Genomic DNA, 20854 nt, shown 5'->3' with positions numbered 1-20854 from the left:
GCTCCTGGGGGCACGGTGCAGCTCAGGAAGTTACCGCACACGGGGGCTGGGGGGGGCTCGTGCCGGCGGAAGGAAGCGGAGGAGCACAGGGAGGTGCCCCAGCCACCACCAAGGAGGCTCCAGCTTGCAGGGGCAAGAGTGACAAACAGCAGCGTGGCAGCCACCAGGCTGGAGCAGCCACTCGGGGAAAGGGCTCTGGAGCAGAGGCACCTCCAAGGGATGTCGACACCAGCGTGCTCATGGGATCTCCTCGGAGCAGGGCACTGCACTCCTCATTACTCAGTTGTTCTCGTTTGAGTTCAGGGGATCCTCGGGATGCTGGTGCCACGCTCCAGGATGACAGCAGGGCAGCGGGAGGTGGTCCCAGGTGGTGGCTTTCAGGGGTTGCACGGAGAAGAGCAGTGGCATCCCCAGTTGCCCAACCACCCACGGGGCAGGGCTGCATTCAGGGTGGCTGCGGTGGCACCGACGGCGATGCCAAAGCTCAGGGAGGGAGCTGCAGCCTGCGCGGTGCCGCGGAGCACACGGCAGCTGCCGGCTCGTCTCACCTCACCCATCTCATCTCATCGCACGGCGCCGCAGCTCAGCTCCTCCCTCGGGCTGCCCAGCAGCCCCCGCCGGGAGGAGGAAGCTGAGGCTGCGCTGACAACACGCTTGTTTGGATCTTTGGGTTCTCGGTATCGGAGTAAACACGCCGAGGCACGTGATGTGAAACGCTGACCTGAGGTCAGCTGCCTCCGCCAGGGAAAACGTGGAAACAGCCGGTTCTGACGGACAAGCTCCACAGCAGCGTGGGCTGTCAGCACCGCTCTGCCTTTGTCCTCACCTGATCTGCTTTGTCCCTCCACAGCTGATGTGGCAAAGTAAAAAGACCCAAATATCAAACTGTGAGTTCCAGCTAACTCCACATAAAAGCCCACATCAGTGCAAATTAAAGGGCAGAGATCTGGCCACATCACTGCTTCCAGATGCTCGGGGGACACCACCTTTGCTCCAGAGATGCTCGAAAGACAACACAGGGATAAAGACAAAGTAGTTAAATATAAAAGTCATTTTTCCACAAGTGACACCAAAGCAAATAATAAAAACATTGGGCTGGGAGAAGAGCAAAGTAATTAAGCCCTTTTGGTGATAGAAAGTGATTTCTGCAGAGAACATTTCTAAGCAAATCAGGTTTCCCATGTATGCAAAGGGCCAGGGTGCAGGAGGGCCCATGGGCTGTGAACGTGTCCTGCGAGGGCAGTTGCTCTGCTTCAAATCCTTTTTCATTTCCAGGAACAGGAACTCACAAACCCAAATCACCTTTGCCTGGCTTCTGCTTGGACTCCTTTTCCTCCAAATCATCACAAAGGCACATCTTGGATGGCTGCTGAAGATGATAGTTACCCTGAACTCACAGAGATTCTCAGAAGTTTGTAAAATCATAGAATCACAGAATGGTTTGGGTTGGAAAGGACCTTAAAGATCATCTTGTTCCAACCCCTGCCATGGGCAGGAACATCTTCCACTAGACCAGGTTGCTCAGAGCCCTGTCCAACCTGGCCTTGAACACTTAAGTTCATATTGCACTTAAGTTCACATAAGTTCATCAGGGTCTTCTTCCCTTTCCTCTCTACTCCACACATAGACACACTCCCTGAAACAAGTCACACACTGGAAATCCAGTAACTCAGCCCCCCAAATGCCATGAAATCATTGGTTCTAAGCACAGGCCATCTCCCTAGGATGCTTTCACTGGTGTCCAGTGTATGGATTTCCACCAGATTTGGGGGACTGACTCACCTTACACAGACACCGGGGCTGTTGTGTGCTGCTGTGCCTGTGGCTGCACAGGCTTGGCTGCCACAGCTCCAGGTGAGCTCATTGCTTCCTTCTCACTGAGTTCACATAATAACAGAGCATCACAGCCCCAGTGAAGCAGCTCTGCAGCCTCTCCCCACTGCCTGCCCAGCTTCAGAGGGAAGGGGAAGCAGGATCCACTGAAAAGGGAACCTGCTTATTCTCACTGGTTTTCCCCATGACTTGTGTTTTTCATTTCTCGGTGCAAAGTCAAAGGATCCTGAAAGATTGCTCCACACCACCTGAGACTGACCCCTGAGAAATGAAACTGGGCCATAGACTTTGGTGGTGGCAGATCTGACCCCAGATGTTCCCCTCCTACCCCCCACGTAGGAGATGAAAACATAACCTTAAATGACCCAATCCATCAAAATGCCAAAGGTTTTCTGTCCAGCTCTGGGGTCGAAGGGCTCCAGAACTGTCACACTTTTGGCAGGTGAACACTTGTCTGATCTGCACTTTTCTATTCTCCTGTGCAAGGGCTTGGGTGCCTGGAGCAAAACCACACTGACTTCTGGGTGTCTTCCACCTCCTTTCTCAGGTCCCTTCTTCCACAGAGAAAGTCTGATCCTGGTTTAGGAGGTCATGGCTCAGCTCCTCACACTGCCACTGCCACCCCGGGGACATGAGCAGGTCACTCAGCCTTCCATGCCTCAGTTTCCCATCTGCCATGTGGCAGGTCCTGCTCTGGCTGATCCATCCTGCAGCCTCGGAACCGTTTCTGTTTTGCTCTCTGACCTGTGCATGCTCCAAGCCACGTGGATTCTTGCTGGAAACCATCCACACTGGTGAAGGGAGAAGCAAGATGAGTAAAAGTCTGAGTAAAACTTTGATGCAGTAAAATCAAACATACTCCCCACTGTAACATTAACAATAACAGTGGGAATTGTAAGAGAAGGAGCCAGACACCCCTCCTGCCCTCACGGACACAGCACACTGTGCTTTGGGTTTCCAAGCTGCCCATTGCTATGCCAGTGGCTGGTGCTCTTCTCAGGACCAGGGTGTAGCTTGCAAGTGCACAAGGCAGAGCTGTGAAAGAGGATGGGGGGCCCTTTTCCTACAGGAGAAACAGGGAAGGACAAGAAAGAGGTGCAGAAATCAGGGCTGGGATGGAAACCAAGGGGACCCAGCTGGATGCAAGGGACTATCCCCTGCACCGAGGCAGGGCTGCTACAGACACTTTTCCCTGACAGACAATTGTCTGCCCTGTTCCCGAGTCCACTGAGGACCAGGAATCTCCAGCATCCTCAGCAATGCCAGCATGGCTCTGTTCTTACTGCTGGAAAGTCTTTCCACGTGCCAGTCCTAACCTCCCCAGTTCTAATCGATCCCTTCTTCAATCACTTCTCTTACTAGCAGTGGCTTATGGAGGAGAGCACTTCATTGTGCCCCATGGCCACCTTTGTGCCAAAACACCTGCCTGGGCCCAGTCCCACCCTGCCTTTTCATCTCCTGCAGGAGCTGCATCCAAGCTTTTTACCTGACTCCTTGAGGCAAGATGCTACTGCAGAAAGTTCCCTCGGATGCAGAGAGGTGGCCTCGTCCCAGCCTTACCCGAACAAAAATCTGTCTCCCGAAGGTGGAACACCCCGTTCCTCACTTTTCAGAACTTCCTCCCCTGACAGCAGGGCGATTCCTGGTCCGGATCGCCCCCGGGGCTATAAGGAGCGGAGGCAGCCCCAGGAAGGGGCAGAGTCCTGGGAAGAGCTGGTCTGGGAGCGGCTTTCGTACGGGCTGAGGTTTCCACCCTGTGTTCTGCCGGAGAACTGCAGTGACGGAGGGGTCTGAGCATCACTCGGGGGGTACAGCCGCCCCTGCGTGCCCAGCTGGGCCGTGCACCCCTGGAAAGCACCTCCCCAGGGAGAGCTCTGCCTCTGGCAGAATTCCTGGGGTCAACCCGGGAGGAGGGACGATGTGAGGGTGGTGAAATTTGGTGGGTACCGTGATATCTGTGACCATGGTGACCCTCAGCCCAGCAGCCTCTGTCCCAGCCACCTCTGAGCCTCCAGAGCCACGAGCACCTTCCACTTCCCAGGGCATCAGAGCTCCTGGTGAACCCACAACAATCAATGCCAGGGTGTGAGATCCTGCTCTGGGCACTGCCGATGAAAGGGGTGTCCATAACCAGTCAGCCTTGCTCCAGGTCATGATGGGACTGAATAAACCTCCTGGAAAACCACTGGAGCTGGTTGCACGTTGGCCATGTGGGCCTGGGGACAGCTGGCCACGCTCCTGGGCAGCCCATCCAGCTGGATGTGGAGGTGGCAACATTCAAAGCGCGCTGTGAATCCCGAGCATCTGCAGCCTGTGCTTCTTCCCCAGCTCACAGCCCAGGGGAGCCGCGAGGGGCACAGGGCACCCCCCACCCAGCCGTGCCCACATCCCTGTCATCCCTGCTGCCCAAAGGGAGAGGCACATTTCGGATGCACATTGTGACGGGCACGCAAAGCACCCGGTGCAAATCTGAGAACCAGATCAACAAGTAGAAAGCAGAGGTTCCTGCATCCCTCGGGAGCTGGGCTCTGCCTCCCCGAAACACACGTGCCAAAATACTTCTGCAAGTGCTATCCCAGAGGACAGCCAAGCTCCTCAGCTGGAATGCCTGGGGGTTTTAAGGCTCTCCAGCGGTTTTGCTACCAAATGAGCCTGCAGCAGGAGAGGGACAGATCCAGGATAACGAGGATAGGGGCTTCCCTCCCCTTCCAGCACCCTGTAGGGGTCCCCACACCCAGGCAGGACCCATCCCCACCCCGGGCTGGTGCGGAATGCTCGGCGTTGGGACCCCAGTAGGTGGCAGCAGGGCCTCAGGCTGAGCTGCAATGGATCGGGTTTTTCCCGTGAATTTCCTTCTTCTTTTTTCCCCTGCTTGTCTTAAATAAAAATAATCACCCCGTGCAAATCCACTGCGGGCATATCTTGGGATAAGCTGAGCCAGGAGAGTGATATTTGCCCTAACCAGCTTGGTCAGTCACCTTGTCCAGGTGACAAATTCAATGTCCTTTCAGGTATCTGAATTATGTGCCCAGATCAACCACGAGGAGAAAATTGTATTTGTGGGCAGGGTTTATCTCACGCTCGGGGAGATGGCAAAAATGGGACAGAGATCCCACCTTTGGACACACAGTCCCATCCAGCCCAACCAAAAGAGGCTGGAAGCAGGACAGAGCTGGGCTGGGCAACCAGAGGAGGTCTCTGCTGCCCAGGAATGGCTCTGGCTCCCTTCAGGGATGAATTGGCTGAGTAGTCAGGTAATACATGCAAGGAGACATCGAGGGAGGAGCAATGTCGTTTGAGGTCATTGCTGTCTTCAGTGGGAAAGGTTTGGGGCCCTCCCACTTCATGCAAAGGATGAAATCTTGATGCCAGCATCAGCCAGAGATGTTTCAGCAAAGGTCTGGGGAGGACTTGACCTGACCTGACAGTGGCTGGGAATATGCAAGGGCTGCAGGAGGCAGGGAACTATTGGTGCCCATCTCCTGAACAACCCCCAGCACATGCTCTCAGCATGTAAAATTCCCAGGGGAAACCTCCCATGGACACTGAGCCCTCCCTGTGAGAGGAATTCATCTCCCACTGTAGCAGATGAGCCACTGCTGGAATCACACTGACTTCAGTCATGTATTTCATGTTGGGTGTGTGCTTTAAGGGCTTTTTCGGAGGGGTGCAGCTGAAAGGATGCTGGGAGCTTTGGGAAAGCAAGCCCTGGCAATAACAGCCCCTCACAAACCTTTTGGAGATCCCCAACCAGACTGCTCACCTGCAGACCCCAGGCTGGAATAACTCCTGGGGAGGGAGTAAAGGGCAGGGGAAGGGTTTGGGGCAGGCAGCCACATCCTCTGTGTACAGTGATTTCCAGGTGCCAGGCTGGGAAAGGATAGATGTGCTGACCAGGGAACTGGCAGAGGACAATGTCTGAGAGTTGCCACAAACAGTTTGGATTCAGCAAGCCAGTCACCAAACTGGGGAGCCGTCTGCAAGCTGGTAGTGAGCACAGCAAGGCTTTTCCAGGTGGCCATGGTAGTGAGCACAGCAAGGCTTTTCCAGGTGGCCATGGTAGTGAGCACAGCAAGGCTTTTCCAGGTGGCCAGGAGTGATCAGCCTGACCACGGCATTTTACCAAGCCCTGGTGGAAACACATTTAACGTTTCCCTTGGGCTGCCAAACAGCACCACGTTCACCAAGGAACACACACAGCTTTTGGTATCTTTTTCCAAAGACACCAAGATGTTGGCTCTGCCAGGTGAGGCAGCAAACCTGTGGAGCAGCCCCTCAACAATCCTCCTTCGGGGGCAGCAGAGTGGACAGGACAAGGGGGGGTTCACAGGTGGGCAGCAGGTAGTTCTGAGGGAGCACCACAGCAAGTGCAGGGCTCCGCTGGGCAGGAGGCACCCACAGGCACCCTGCTGTCCTTAAATTCTTGAACTTAATCAATTTGGCATCATTCCCAGTGGCCAGTTTCATCCTGATGCTCTAATTCACATTTATAGCAAAGCCACTCCATGCTCAGAAATTCCTCCTAGCTGCCATCAGTGTGTGCCTAGGCTCAGGTTTATAAATTAGTATTTAAATGAGACAATTATGAATCCAAACCCTCTGGTTTATCAGAGGCCAGCAGGGATGGATGTGTTATAGATATCTCCATGATCCCCAGGTCTCAGGGGGTGCAGAGTTGTGTACATTTCTCTCTGTATTTTGGGGTGGCTCAGGAACACCACACATTAACTCTCACAGCAGTAACATTTTTACTGCATCTGTCACCTCACACTTACTGATGCCACCAAATGTCCAGGAGACCTGTGGCAGGGCTGGAAGGAGTGAGCAGTGATATGGGCAGCAAGGTCTTGGTGCAGCATCCGATGGATGTGAGGTGGTTGCAGCTGGAATTTGTCTTCTCGTCTCACAGTAAAAGTGCCTGGGTGGGAGCAATATGTGGAATTACTGACTTCCCTGCAGCATGTGTGTGCATCAGTTGGGGTGACAGGGACAGGCAGGATCCTGGAGATAAGGCTGTTTTCCAGCAGAATCAAAACCAGGCAGCGTGCTGGAAGAATGGTTTTGCTTTTCTATAGCACATGATTCAACGTGTTTGCAACAAACGTGGCTTCGTTCGCGAAGCCTAGCCATGATGATGATGATGATGATGATGATGATGATGATGATGATGATGATGATGATGAGCACATGATTAACACTGAAAAACAACAGGGCATTACTGAAGCCATAGAGGGTAGGGATGAGGCAATAGCGTACCAGGACAAGAGAAGAAGTTTTACCTTCTCCCTACCCCTTGTTTCCAAGGCATCGGGAGCAGGGATGAGAACTGCAGAAGTTCATAGAAGCCTTTTCTGCCACGGGCAGCAGAGATCTTTATAGAGGGTGCGAGCGTCATTTCTCTACTGAATATCTGAGGACGGCGCAGAGTTGTCCACTTGCCTTCTCTCGCCATTGCCTCATTCCCCCTTCCTCCTGCTCCTCCTCCGCTGTCCCGCCGGCAGTCCCGGGGCTCGGGCGCTCCGGGGCGCGTTCGGCGGGGCTCAGCTTGCAGCAGGCAGGCGACGGTGCCGCTGAGCAGCAGTCGACAGCGAGGAATTCAGCTCTGCAAACGAGCGCTCCCCAGCTGCTTCACCCCTGCGAGGGAGCCGGCTGGGACAGGGCGGTGCCGCCGCCGGGCACTGGCACCCGCCGCGCTGGGTGAGGGGGTCCGGACCCCCCAACACGCGGGGATGATGTGCGGGCAGTGCCGTGCCGGGGCGGACGCGGTGTTTGTTGGCTGTGCTCGCTCAGACGTGCCCGACCCCCCTCGCCCACCCTCGTACGGGCACAGCGCTGATTAATGACCCTGGTAATGGCTGCGAGCCTGGGGACAGCCCCTGGATAAGGCTCTGGCGCTCAGCACCGGCACCGGGGCGGGGAACCCTCTCTCTGCATAACCCCAGCCCCGGAGTGGAGCGGGGCGAGGGCTCTGTGTCCTGTGGGGAAGGTTCCTCGATGGAGCTGTTGGCCCCGTCCCCAGCGCGCCGTGTCTGGGCTCTCACGATGCCTCAGTGCCCAACCTGAGCCCTGCTCCTGCTGCCTTACCCCAAGTTCTCCTATTAGAAGGTTATAGCCACTCGAAGGCCACTTCATTCCAGCTTAATACTTACTTAATTATAATTAGGTTAGGATGGCTGCCAAAGAGATCGAATGCTGCAAAGCTCTGGGTAAGGCTCCTGAAAAACATGTTTCCTGCTGTCCTGATGGATGACATACCTTCATAAAGGGCCAGGCCAGGGCTGGGCAGCCTCCCTGTGCAGAGTTGATTTGAGGGTGCCAGGAAACCCCCCAGCACTCCTTGTCTTATATCAAGAGGACATTTTCCTTAAGGAAGATATAAACCCAAAACCTGGATGGCTGCTCGCATGACCCTCCCTACAGATCCCCCACTTCTTCCCTCAGGGAACAGGATGCTTTCTGGAATATATTTTTTTTATTATTACTTTTAAACAAAGAAAGCAACAAAACACCCCCTTCATCTGCAATGGTGCAATAGAGCCTGTCCCAGCACTGCCACATTTTCAATTGGAGCTGAGCCCCAAGAGCCCACTGGTCCCTGCAAAGCAATGTTGGAGAATAGTTAATTATCTGGCTAAGGGAGTTACTAGGTGGTGGGAATTCAGAAGCTCTGGGGACCCACGTTTTAATAATCCTGCTCCTTAGGCAGCTGAAATACACCCAGCCCTGCCTGCCCTGGCTCCAGCCTCTGCCCTTGAAGCTCAGCCCAGGTTCTATCTTTACCTTACACCGGCTTAAGAAGATCAAATTCCTTTTCAAGGCTCTATTCTGAACCAGTGGGGAGGAAAATTCACAGCAAGAAGATCAGCATTTCAGCTCCACAGCCTTACATGGGTCCCGTATAAAACTGTGATCTTGGGTTCTCCTAAATAGTCTCTGCCGAGGTAGAAAATCTCTACATGGGCCCTTTTCTTATGCCAGAGCCGAAGAAACTCCTACACTGGACTGATATCAGTAGTGTTCACTGTGTCCAGCAAACAATTCTGTAACGTAGGTGAAGAATTGTCTCTGCTCAAATTAGTTATTTAAAGGAACGTTAGTTGTTTTAAAGGAACCTGCACTGCTCGCTGCAATATCCCTGCCCTTATCCTGGCTGCTCTCTCTTTGCTCTGGACAACATCTGACCTTCTCCATCTGGATTCTCTTGGCACCAGAACTCTTATGTTTGAATTGCTGCTCAGAATTTGCTAAAGGGAGTCAAAGCAGAGAGTAAAGGAATGAATTTCCTTTGAGTAACATTGGTCTCAAATCAAAAGGAAAAAACTTTGTTGTTATCCTTCCCAAACAGGGCCCAGGGGCAGATGACTCTGAATCAAGGCTGATTTCCTCCCAGAGGAGCAGCTAACAGTGCCCAGGACTCCCTTGAGCTGCTGTCAGGCAGCGCCAGGCAGGCAGGGAAGTCCTGCTCGGCTCTCAGCTTGGCTTTACTGCTTCTCTGCAGGAAGTGAAGAAACTTTTCTTTGCTCCCTGCAGAGCCACAGCACTTGCACGAAGAAGTAGAAATAATAAAAAAGGAAGAGATGTCGAGGACGATTGATGGCTGCGGAGGTCAGATTTCACCCAAGGAGCCCACCCCAAGTGTCTTCCCTTCTGCTCCGTTTGCTGCCGATTACCCGTAAATGACAGCGGGGATCCCTGCCAGGCAATGGTCACCATGGGGCTGCCAGTGCCGGGGTGGTGACATCCCTCTGCCAAAGGGACAGCCCGGGCCAGCAGCTGCTGTGAAGGCATTTGAGTCCTCCGAGCCGGGGTTGTCTCCAACCAACATAGACAGGAAAGGCAGCGAGCCCCAAATCCGTCCATGGGGAGTGAATGCCAAGCTGGAGGAGAGACACTAAACTCCCGTGCAAACTGCGGTGTGGGGTCAGAGCCGGGCACTTCAGGGCAGGGATGCTCGCTCTGAGTCCCGAACAGCCATAACACAGGGCATGGCAGGTGAGCTGAGTGGGCTCTCAGGTGGGTGCAGAGCCTCGGGGCCTCAGGGGGATGTGTTTCCATAAACCAGGCTCAGCAGAGATTTGTGAATTGCTCCGATGTCCCTCTGCCAGTCGGACCCACAAATACTTGATATAAAGAAAGTAGTCCTAAAACTAGCAGAAAATCCTCTGCAGTGGGTGGACCTGCTCCCAGGTCCCCTGAGATCCAAGTGGGTGCTTTAATCATCTAAAAATACTATCTGCAGAGTCCCTTCTTCTCCACTGCGCCGTGGTTCCAATAAACTCAGTGGAAGTCTCTCTGGATTAAACATTTTACTGAATAAATTGGATGTCCCCATCCCCTCCTCCCCACAGAGATCACCAGCAAAGTTTGCACAGGAATCTTCCACCTCCAGACCAAAAGCTGTTTTCTTCACCCCACATCTCCCACACCTCAGCCTGGCAGCAGAGCCCCCCAGATGTGTGAACTGGGGGTTACACTGTCAGTGCCCAGAAACGCACAGGGTTATTCCCTTCATCAGTGCAGGGGGTCCTGCCAGGCCTCCATCAATTCATTGCAGTGAGGTTTCTTCAGCTGTGCCAGGGCGTTCCGGGTGGACCGAGCTCCCAGTTCACTTCTGGTATTTTTTCCCGTGGAGCTCAAAACATTGTTGCAAGGTCACTGTGTTCTTCTTGTCCCACTCCCTGTAATAGATTGCTCAGAAGAGTAATTTAACTTGGAAATAGCTTGAAAATGTAGGGTAGCCTTCTTTGGGATATATGAGCAACTGAAGTCTGGAGGGTCTGTGCATGTTCCTGGGATATGCCAGGCAACATCCCCTTTTTCCCCTGGATGAGACCTCGGCAGCATGTCCAGTGCATGGCAGCATTTTCCAGGCCAAGCTGCATTCTTTCTTGTTGTGCTACATCTGCACCCATCCAAATGAAGCCATTGTTTCTGCAGAGGAGCACACAAATAAATCACGGGGTTTAACATCAAGGAGTGCCTCTGTTTTCCTGGGAATATCTGGTTCCCACAATGCTTCGTCTCCCTGCAGTGGCTGGATCCACCTGCGAGTCCCCAGGAGTGCGAGCGCCGTTCGGGCACCTGTTTGGTCCGGCCGGGAGCTCTCCTGGCTCCTGGGTGTCCCGCTGCTCTGCTGAAAATAAATCAAATATTACTCACTGAGTTTTCCAGCCCGCCTGCCCTACAGAAAACATTTTGCAAGAGAAAATATAGTATTCCAGAGGCTTATCTCACTTGGTGGCAATTGTGGGTGTATAATTGAAAACCGAGTTGATCATTAGAGGTTCACAGCGATGCTGAATAGCCCAGTGTTCAGTGGTCTCTGCCAGCCACGGCCAATTTACATTAAAGACTCGGTTCCTTCTACAGCCCACTTCTCAGCCCCTGGGAAATCTCCTCGTTGCTTGTTCCTCGTTTGCAAGGACTGTCTAGTGCAGGGAAAAGTCTTGCCTAACTCTGCTCTCGCTGCTGCCAGCGGTTCTGCCCGGGCTGAGCCGGGATGTCACTGGCCGTGTGCGTTTGCTGTAGAAGATTCAGCCCTAACCCAAAACTGATAGTCAGGTTTGACCCACCATTCCCTAAACGTTAATTTTCTTGCGTAAAATTCGCGCAATTTTTTTCGTGAAAGAGAGGAGCCAGAGGTGTGGTCTCCCGGGAACTGAAGAGAAAACTGGATTAAGGGCCAGGGATCTACAAAGCGACCAGGGAAATTACACTTGTTTGGGAGCAAAGCGTAAATATTAGAGCAACGATAATAACAATAACTGCCTGCCGAGAGCCAAAGAGCTTTAGGATGGGGGATTAAATGTCATGTGCGAATGTTGTGATCTGTGCTGGCAGAGCGACATCAGTGCGGGAAGAGCCAGAGGTGCCTTCTTGCCTAATTTTCTTGGGATCGGTCTTTCTCCCCTTTCCCCGCGGTGTTTCTGTAACCCTCCAAGCCAAACAACGCGAACCGAGTTCCGGGTCAGCACTGCTGCACATCCACACTCCCTTCTCGCACTCATCGCAAACACTGGTGAAAGAAGCGACAGTTTGATCACTTTTTGCATCCCCCATCCGGCCCTTCGGAGCTCAGGGAATCCCCCAGGCTCCCTCCGCGGCGGTTCAGTCGATGACAAAGCGCTGCAGCAGGACTGGGGAGAGCGCGGCTGCTCCTCGCTCCGCCGCGGGGTCGGCGGGCAGGTGGCGGAGAACCCCGACGGACCCGTGAGCATCGAGAGGGGGCGAGCGGCCTCGACTCCTGCCCCGGCCCCGGTTCAGCCCGGTGAGAGATGCGGCGGCCGGCGGGGCCGTTCCGGAGCCGGGGAAGGGGCAGCCAGAGCGGGACCCCGCAGGGTCTCCTCGCCCGCTCCGCCCGGCCGGGGCCCCTCCAGACGCCGCTGCCCCCATCACCTGCGGAGCGAGGTTTGGGGGGTTTGAGGGGAGCACCCCGGGCCGCCCGCCGTGTCAGTGTTTAAAAGATCGCGGAGATATTTTCACACCTCAAACCGCCGCCGCCTTTCCCCCCCCCCCCGCCCCCGCTCCGCCTTCAGCCCCCATCGCCTTGATTTAGCCCTTGGTAATTAATTTGGCATTTCAGAATAGCTACTGGGCTGGATAATGGCCTCATTCATCTCCCCAGCCTAATCTGAACAGAATCTGGAAGAAAAGCTTTCAGAAAGACAGAAACTGCCATTCGGCAACTGCTCAAAAGAACTGTCACTCCAGGGGAATAAATCGCTCCTGATTATTTCAACCCGGGTCTTCTCTGCTTTTCCAGCCGCTCCCGATCCCGCCGGGGAACGGCCCCCCGAGAGCCGAGGAGGGGAAGAGCCGCCCGGATTTTCCCCCTCCCTTCTCCAAACCCGGGCCGTGCAGGGGGAGGTGGGCGAGGAGCAGCGCATTGTTCCCGGCGAGGAGGACGAGCTCCGGCACCCGAAGCCATTTGACTTTTAAAACAGGCTCCGAGCGCCGGGGCGGCCTTTCCCGCTGGCCCCGGTGGGGCTGAAATAAAGCCCTTCTCGGCTCTCCGTCACCGGGGCTTCTCCCGGGCCCAGCGCGGGGGAACGGGGAGGCTCCGCTCTGTCCTGGACCGGCCGTGCCCCGCCGCCGCTCAGCCCCTGGGCCCTCACGGGGATCGACCGCGTTCCCGGGGCAGGTACCGGCGGTACTGGAGATGCTCAGGTCCCGGTGAAAGTACTGGAGATGCTCCGGTGCTGGTACCAGCCGTGCTCCGTCCCTGGTGCGGGTACCGGAGATGCTCCGGTCCCGGTGCGGGTACAGGAGATACGCCGGTCCCGGAGAGAGAGCGAGCGTGCATCGGGGTCGCACCGGGGCTGGATTCGGCAAGGATCTATCCCCTTCCGAGCCAGGAGAGGGCCGGGGTTAGCTGGTGCTTAATGTCAGGAAAATCAAACCCCAAAGTAGGGGGGCGACCTGTGGCCTGGTACCCCGAGCACCCGCCCTGCTCCGTCCTCCCGGGACTGCCCCAGGCCCCTGCCCGGAGCGGGCGGACAGACTCGGGCCCGAGGCTCGGAGAGTTGGTCCCCGCGGAACTGCTTACACGCATTTAATAGCTCGAGGGCGAGGTAATTAGAGGAGAAAGCCTCAGTAAATCACGTTAATGACCGCAAGAGCCATTACAAACCCCGGGGGTTGTGAAACACCGAATAAACTCAGTGAGAAGGGCAGGAGGGAAGCGAGAGCCGCAGCCCCGGGAACGCCGCCGGGCAGTGCGGGGCCCCGCGCTCGGCAGCGCCGGGTGGTTGTTAAATTAACACCCTGCTAATGGGATTAGGCAGCACCTCGGGTTTGCGGGGGAGTTTAGCGGGGGTCGGGATTGCTTAGATTCACCCCATTTTTTGCCGTGAGGCGTTAAAGAACAGTGCGGGCTTTGAGGGATTGGGAAGGTGGGGGGTAACCTTTAAAAACCTTCCCGGATTTTAAGGAAACGTTAAAATTTCAGCCCTATCCTGCGCCCGGTGCCCGGCAGCATTCCCGATGCCGCGGCCGGGCCGGAAAGAGGGTCGAGGAGCGTCGGGAGAAACCGGAGCCAAACCCGCATCCTTTCCTGGAGAAACGCGGGTCCTCGCAACGGCACCTGCTGCGCCCCCAGACAGCCCCGAGTGTGTCCCCCCCCGGGCACAGGAGCCGGTGGCCCCATCGCTTCCCCTCCCCGGCACGGCCCGGAACGGGCGGACGGGGAGTCCCGCAAGGAAGGGCTGGTCCCGGACGTGCGTGGCCGAAGGAAAAACGCCGGGCGGACAGAGCGGGAGCTCAGAAATGACGAGCGCGGATGCTCATGGTAGGCACGTGGAAGAGTCTGAGGGCCCGAATTTGGGGCTCCCGGCTGGAGATTTCCATCCCGAGTTGTCCGCACAGCCGCGGCCGAGCCCACCCGGCGCTGGGGAGAGCCCGCTCAGGGCGGGATGTCCCGGGGCCTCCCGCAGCTCTCTCCCGGCCCGGTCCCCACGACCCGGGACAGTTTGGTCTAAATTGTCCCCTTTCTTCCTTGAGGTACCACCCTATCTCAATTACGCAAATAGGTCCTCAATTCAAGAGCGGGGGGAAATCTTTCTTCGGGGCTGGGGTATCTCAGGATTGTCCCGGGTGTGCCGGGCTGCGACTGAGTCCAAGGACAGCTCGGGTGAGACCAGCGGGACTGGGACCCCCCCCCTTAGTCCTGGCCCGACGCATCCCCAACACACACAAACACCCCTCTTCCTCCGGCGAAGGAGCACCAAGAGCCCCGGGAGCGGGACGAAGGGGCTGTTTCCCGGGGAAGAGTTAACAAATCCCGGGAGTGGCGGGGCTGGGGGGCGGGTGGGGGAGATCCGGGGGGAGCAGTGGGGGCAGGGAGGCTGCGGAGCCCCGCTGCCCTGCAGGGAAGGCGGTTGCATTGCCAAAGACGCCCCGCTGGGCTAGCAGGCCCGGGAGCAGATTAATCAGGCACTAATTCAATTTACAACAACCACTTTTATTCAGCTCGGTGGCAAGGAATTCAAAGCGGGGAGAGGGGCGGGAGGAGGGGAGGGGGCGGAGGCCGGCCTGGGGCTCACGGCTGCCCGGGCAGCCCCCGTCCCCTCGGGCCGCCCCGCCGGGGCTCGCCGGGGAGGGGACCGCGCCGCCGTGCCAGGGCCAGGCCGCTTGAGTGACACGGCGTGGGCAGCGCTCCGAGAGAGGGCACCTCCGTTGGAAAAATAAAAGTGCCCTTTTAATCAAAGAGAGAGGGAAGGGGGGCGAGCAGGGCGGCCGGGAGCCGCGGGAGGGAAACTCTCCGCTCCCTCGCGGGACCGTCTCTCCTAGATCTCGGTACTGTCCCCCGGGGCTCTGCCCCCGGCCGGGATCACCGGGGGGAAGCGCTGGGACAGAGCTGATCAGGACGGAGGCGGCCGCCGGGGGCAGCCCCCCGGCACGGAGGGTCCGCAGAACGGGCGGGAAGGGGAGACCGGGGCTGGGCCACGGCCCAGTGAGGGACAAGTGCCGCCCTTTAACCCCTTCCTCGCTTTAACGGGAGCCCCGACAAGCTGCAAACCGAGGCGGGGGGCGGTCCCTGTGCCTGGATTGTCCCAGGGCTGTGCTAGGGAGACGAGATCGGCCCCCTAAAACAACCTGCCGAAGGTCGCCAGGCCCGTTAGTTCCCGTGTAGTGCCCAAAGACTCGAGATTTCTCCCTGTTCAACTTCCCTGGCATCGGAGTTTCTGTCCTAGGGGCGAAGGCTGCGGGCCGAGATCCTCTGGGAGCCCCCTCGGAGCGGGCCGGTGCCCGGACGTGCTTCGGGCTCTGCCCCGGCCCCCCCTCCCGGTCCAGCTGAGGGGACCAGTCCCTGTCTGGCCTGCTAGAGAGGGGAGGCCAGCAGCGACCAGCTGGGAGACGTCCCCATCCTGTCCCTCTCGGCGTCCCCACAGGTGGGCGGGGGGCTCCTCCCGGCCGCTCCCCCCCTCTCCCCGCTCCACGCCCACGGAGCATCCCCAGCTGCTGGGGCGCAGGCGGCCCTGGGCTCCCCCAGCCCCGTCGGGGGCACGGAGGGCCGGGGGGGAGCAGGACGGTCCTTCCGCGGTGCTCGGGGCGGCTCGGGAGCCCCGCGGCGGCGCTGGCGCCCATCGCCGTGGTGTCGAGGCGGGCTCCGTCCCACTCCCATCCCCCCCCGCCCTCCCCGAGGCCTGTGCGCGTCTCTGGCTGAGCCGCCAGTGGATGTCGTTGTTCTGTTCCTTGAGCGCGATGTCACTCCTTTAGCATGACCTCAAACGCGGCGGGGGCTGGGACCGCCAGTCATTCTCCGTGCGAGGGCCGGGGCGGGAGGCAGGCGGGACCCAGCCCCGCCGCCAGCCCCACTTTTGTGGTGCCGCCGCCGCCGCGGTCTCCCCTTTCTCCGCGGGGCTGGCCGCGGGGCGGGCGATGCTCCGCGCTCCCTGAGCCGCCGCACCGCGTCCCTCGGCCGAGGCGCCCCGCGGAGCTGCGCGCCCGAGCGGCGGCTCCCCCGTGTCCCCCGTGCCCCCTCCCCGCTGTCCCCACGCCGCGCGGAGGTCGCGCAGGATGCCGCGGAGGGGCGCGGAGGCGCCGCTGGCCCTGCTGCTGGCGGCGGCGTGGCTGGCGCAGCCCCTGCGCGGGGGCTACCACGGCGTGAGCATGTTCGCCGTGCAGACAGCCCAGCCCGACCCCTGCTACGACGAGCACGGGCTGCCCCGCCGCTGCATCCCCGACTTCGTCAACTCGGCCTTCGGGAAGGAGGTGAAGGTGTCCAGCACCTGCGGGAAGCCGCCGTCGCGGTACTGCGTGGTGACGGAGAAGGGCGAGGAGCAGGTCCGCACCTGCCACCTCTGCAACGCCTCCGACCCCAAGCGCGCCCACCCGCCCTCCTTCCTCACCGACCTCAACAACCCGCACAACCTGACCTGCTGGCAGTCCGACAGCTACGTCCAGTACCCCCACAACGTCACCCTCACCCTCTCCCTCGGCAAGAAATTCGAGGTGACCTACGTCAGCCTGCAGTTCTGCTCGCCGCGCCCCGAGTCCATGGCCATCCACAAGTCCATGGACTACGGCAAGACCTGGGTGCCCTTCCAGTTCTACTCCACGCAGTGCCGCAAGATGTACAACAAGCCGAACCGCGCCGCCATCACGAAGCAGAACGAGCAGGAGGCGGTGTGCACCGACTCGCACACCGACGTGCGGCCCCTCTCCGGCGGCCTCATCGCCTTCAGCACCCTGGACGGCCGCCCCACCGCCCACGACTTCGACAACTCGCCCGTGCTGCAGGACTGGGTGACGGCCACCGACATCAGGGTCACCTTCAGCCGCCTCCACACCTTCGGCGACGAGAGCGAGGATGACTCCGAGCTGGCCCGCGACTCCTACTTCTACGCCGTCTCCGACTTGCAGGTCGGCGGGCGATGCAAGTGCAACGGCCACGCGTCGCGCTGTGTCCGTGACCGCGACGACAGCTTGGTGTGCGACTGCAAGCACAACACGGCCGGCCCCGAGTGCGACCGCTGCAAGCCCTTCCACTACGACCGGCCCTGGCAGCGAGCGACGGCCCGGGAGGCCAACGAGTGTGTGGGTGAGTCCAGTGCCGCGGCAGAGGCGGGGAGAAGGACGGCGAGAGGGCGCGGAGGTCCCCGGAGGGGCAGGGAGAGGGAGGGCAGAGCGAAGGACCCGCGGGGTACGGGAGCGAAAGGCACGGGGACATCCAGGGACACGGCGAGCAGGACAGGAACACGCAGGGAGATGGAGAACAGGACAGGGTGAGGACACTGAGGTACCGGGGAGCGTAGGGCAAAGGACGGGACGCCGAGGGGCCCAGAAGCTCGGAACGGGGCTGTGAAGGCGCTCGGAAGCGCAGGGGATGGGACACCGAGGCGTCCGGCAGCTCCAGCAGGGAACACTGAGGCACCCGGGAGCGCGATGGTGACAACACCGAGGGATGTCCGGGTGCAAAGCAGGGGGCATGGGGAACCGGGGACCGCAGGGCAGGGCACGGCGAGGCACAGGAATTTGGGGGAGGGGATACCGAGAGCCCCGGAGGTGTGGGAGGGGGGACACCCGAGGCAGCCGGGACAACAAGACGGGGGCACACCGAGGCACTTGGCGGCGCAGGACAGGGAGTACGGGGGGAGTACGGGGGGACTCCGGAGTACAGAGCAGGGAACAGCAGGAAACCTCGGAAACGCGAGGCAGGAGACACCAAGGAGCTCAGAAGGGGGGAGACGAGACACTCGGGAATCCGACAAAAGGCCGTTCGTGTTCGGAGAAGCGCGGAGGGGCCCTGGCTGGTTGAGGAGGGTCTCCCGTCACAGGCAGGTCCCTGCCGGGGGTCCCGCAGGGCACGGCCTGGGTTCGGTCCGGGGATCCCGGAGCTCGCCGCAGCCCCGTTCTCTTCCCCGGGACACCGGCTCAGAGACCCGCCGCAGAGCCCGAGAGGCTCCGTGCCCGGACAGGACGAGGACGAGCTCCGGCCTCCGCGGAGGAGGAAAGTGGTTGGGAGCAGGGGAGGGAAACCCGGCAGTGCCTACGGCTCCCGCCGCTGCCTCCCCGAGGGGTGCGGGCGGCCCCGGGAGGCGGTGGCGGGGCGGCGGGGACTTGAATGAGCCCCGAGGCCAAATGAGAACCCGGCAGCAGCCGGATCGTTCCATCCCGGGCGAGAAACTCGCGCCGTTCCTGGCTGTCCCTGAGCGGAGACGGGATGTCCTTCGCTTCTGCCAGGGGGGAATAAGGGTGAAAGCTTTGGGTTGCTCTTCCCCGTGAGTCTTCACATATCCCGCTAACGATTCCCCGCGATTTTCCATTTCCCCGCTTCCCAGCGGGAACCCCGTGCGCTGCCGGTCCCCTCCTCGTCGCGGTTTGGGGGGCCGGTGCCACCCCTGGCTCAGCCGTGTGCCGGTGGGGACTCAGCCCCGGGGTCTGGGATGCCCCGGACTGGGCTCGGCTCTCCGCGCCGGGACCTCCCGGCCCCGCGGAGCGCGGCTCCGGCCCCCGCCGCCGCCTTGTTTACACGGAAAACACGGCCCCGTCTTCCAAAATATTTGCAGCTCCGACGATAGGAAAAAACCCTCGCCGAGTGGCCGGGGTTGGGCGCCTTATTTTTTTGGTTTTGTTTTCTTTCCCTTCTTTTCTTTTTTTTTTTCCTTTTTTTTTTTCCTTCCCCCCCAAATCACAATCAGATGTGTCCCTCGCAGAGAGCGCAGTTTCTTCGCCGACGCCTTCAACACCGAGGCACGGCCGAGCCCGGGGTGTCCGGCGGGGAGGGGGTCCCGTTCCTGCGGCCCGGTGGCACCGGGGCACACGCGGGGGAGGCGCCGGGGGAGGCGCGGGGGTCCCGGCAGCGATGCTCGGCCCCGTTCCGAAGCCCCGGCTCCCCCGGGCTGCGGCTCCCGTCGAGAGGGGGGGAAGCGGTGGGGAGATGTCGCGTCCCGAGCGATGCCGGGGTTATCTCCGCGTTTGCTTTTCTTCCGTCCCGTGGATCCCTCTGCCCGGCAGCGCTCGGGGACGGGGATCCGCGTCTCGGTTATTTCTTATATTATTCTCTGGACCGAGGACAGGAGGCTTCCAGCTCCCCCAGCCTCAACCCCCGCTCACGGGCTGGGACGAGTTCCCTGCCTGCAGTTACCGCAATCAGCGATACCATAAATTTTGGTGCGATCTCGGGGTGCTATCGGACCCTCAGTCTACTCTACAGGGTCCTCAAATGCTCCTGAAAAATGCTTCAGTTATTGTGCTGGCCCCGTGCTCTTACCATCCTTCTCCCTTCCAATTTATTTCCAATAAAAGGGAAACAAGTTCCCAGTTTCCAGTAAAATGTGTCACTTTTATGCCAGGCTTTGCATTTCAGACCATGAGCAGTCCCAGCCGCGTCAGACTTCTGCAAACGAAAATCGCTCTGTTTTTTCCTTTTCCACCGACTTTGCTGGGAAGTGAGTGTTTTGCAAGGATGAAGGTACCGTAAATTAATTTTCCACAGCCCGATCCCGGTGCGCCGTTCCCTGGGGCCGTACCTATCGCTCTGCAAAACCAGCCACGGCCAAACAACCGTGTTGCCCTGCCAAGCCCACACTGCCTGGAATAATCCCCCCAGATAAAGATCACAATAACCCTATTCAGCTCCCACCCACTTGTTCATGACCATCAGCCCACCCTGGTTTCTCTCCTAAATCCCGAGAGAAAGTCAGGCCCTGCGGTCAGCGGGGGCTGTGGACCCGCCTGCGCCGGGCAGGGGCAGGGGATGAGCGGGGAGTTGGTGGTGATGCTGCCGGTTGCACGCTGGAGGCATCTCCCACCGCTTGAGAGAGAAGGCAGAGGCGGCCAAACCCTGCTGAACAGCTGTGCTGAAGGGGTAGGTCAATTAACCAAATTAGCTGATTTTGCCTCAGGTAGTGGTGTGAGAACTAGTTACAATTTTTTCATCGAATTTATTTTTTTCCTTTCTGGAAAATCGTTGGGGTTTTTATTTTTGTTTTTATTTTCATCCAGGGAGAAAAATTACAGAATGTGTCTGCTTTGCTTAAAAATTTGGGTGTTTTCTTTGGTAAGTCCATTCCCCCTGCCAAAACTGAATCTTTGTTCCTATTCATGCTTATTTGGTGCTGAAAAAGAAATGCACTGCAGTTTCTGACAGAAAGTCAAAATTTCCCACGGGAACGTTTTTTGCCAGCCAGATCTAATTTTTCTTTATCGCTTCTTGCTGCCTGCGAGATCCCAGCACTGCCCATGGACAGGACAGGTCTTGTCCCAAGGAGATGTTCTCCAGGATCTGCTCCTGCAGAAGGAACACAGCCAGCAGAACTTTTCACAGATTCAGGTTCCCATCAACTTTACCTGGCAAATAATTCATCCACGTAGAGCTTGGCTTTGCAGTCCAGTTTTGGCGGAGTGCCTGGGAGCGAGCGTGCTCCAGGGAGGACACAGCTTGGAGACAAGCTTGGAGGTCTGTTCTCCATCCTCCCCCTCTCCAGTGCCGTTGGGCTGGCTCTGTTTGCTCAGCGTTGGTCCAGCCCAAGCCTCATGTCTCCAACCCGGTTTGTCCTGATGAAGCTTCCAGCTCCCC

The 20854-nt window shown here is 58.4% G+C and overlaps 1 protein-coding gene across 1 annotated transcript in view; it reads left to right on the top strand.

The window, feature by feature from the left end:
- The first annotated feature begins 16078 nt into the window (after positions 1-16078).
- The window catches only part of NTN1 (netrin 1), a 101779-nt gene continuing 97003 nt past the window's right edge, over positions 16079-20854 (top strand). The window contains exon 1 of the mRNA XM_064675652.1: positions 16079-17374. Coding sequence (XP_064531722.1) covers positions 16351-17374 — 1024 coding nt within the window. The 5' untranslated portion in view covers positions 16079-16350. The remainder of the gene's footprint in view (positions 17375-20854) is intronic.

The sequence above is a fragment of the Pseudopipra pipra genome, chromosome 19 (genome assembly GCF_036250125.1).
Source record: "Pseudopipra pipra isolate bDixPip1 chromosome 19, bDixPip1.hap1, whole genome shotgun sequence".
Lineage (NCBI taxonomy): Eukaryota > Metazoa > Chordata > Aves > Passeriformes > Pipridae > Pseudopipra > Pseudopipra pipra.
This window is presented reverse-complemented; position numbering and strand designations above follow the sequence as displayed.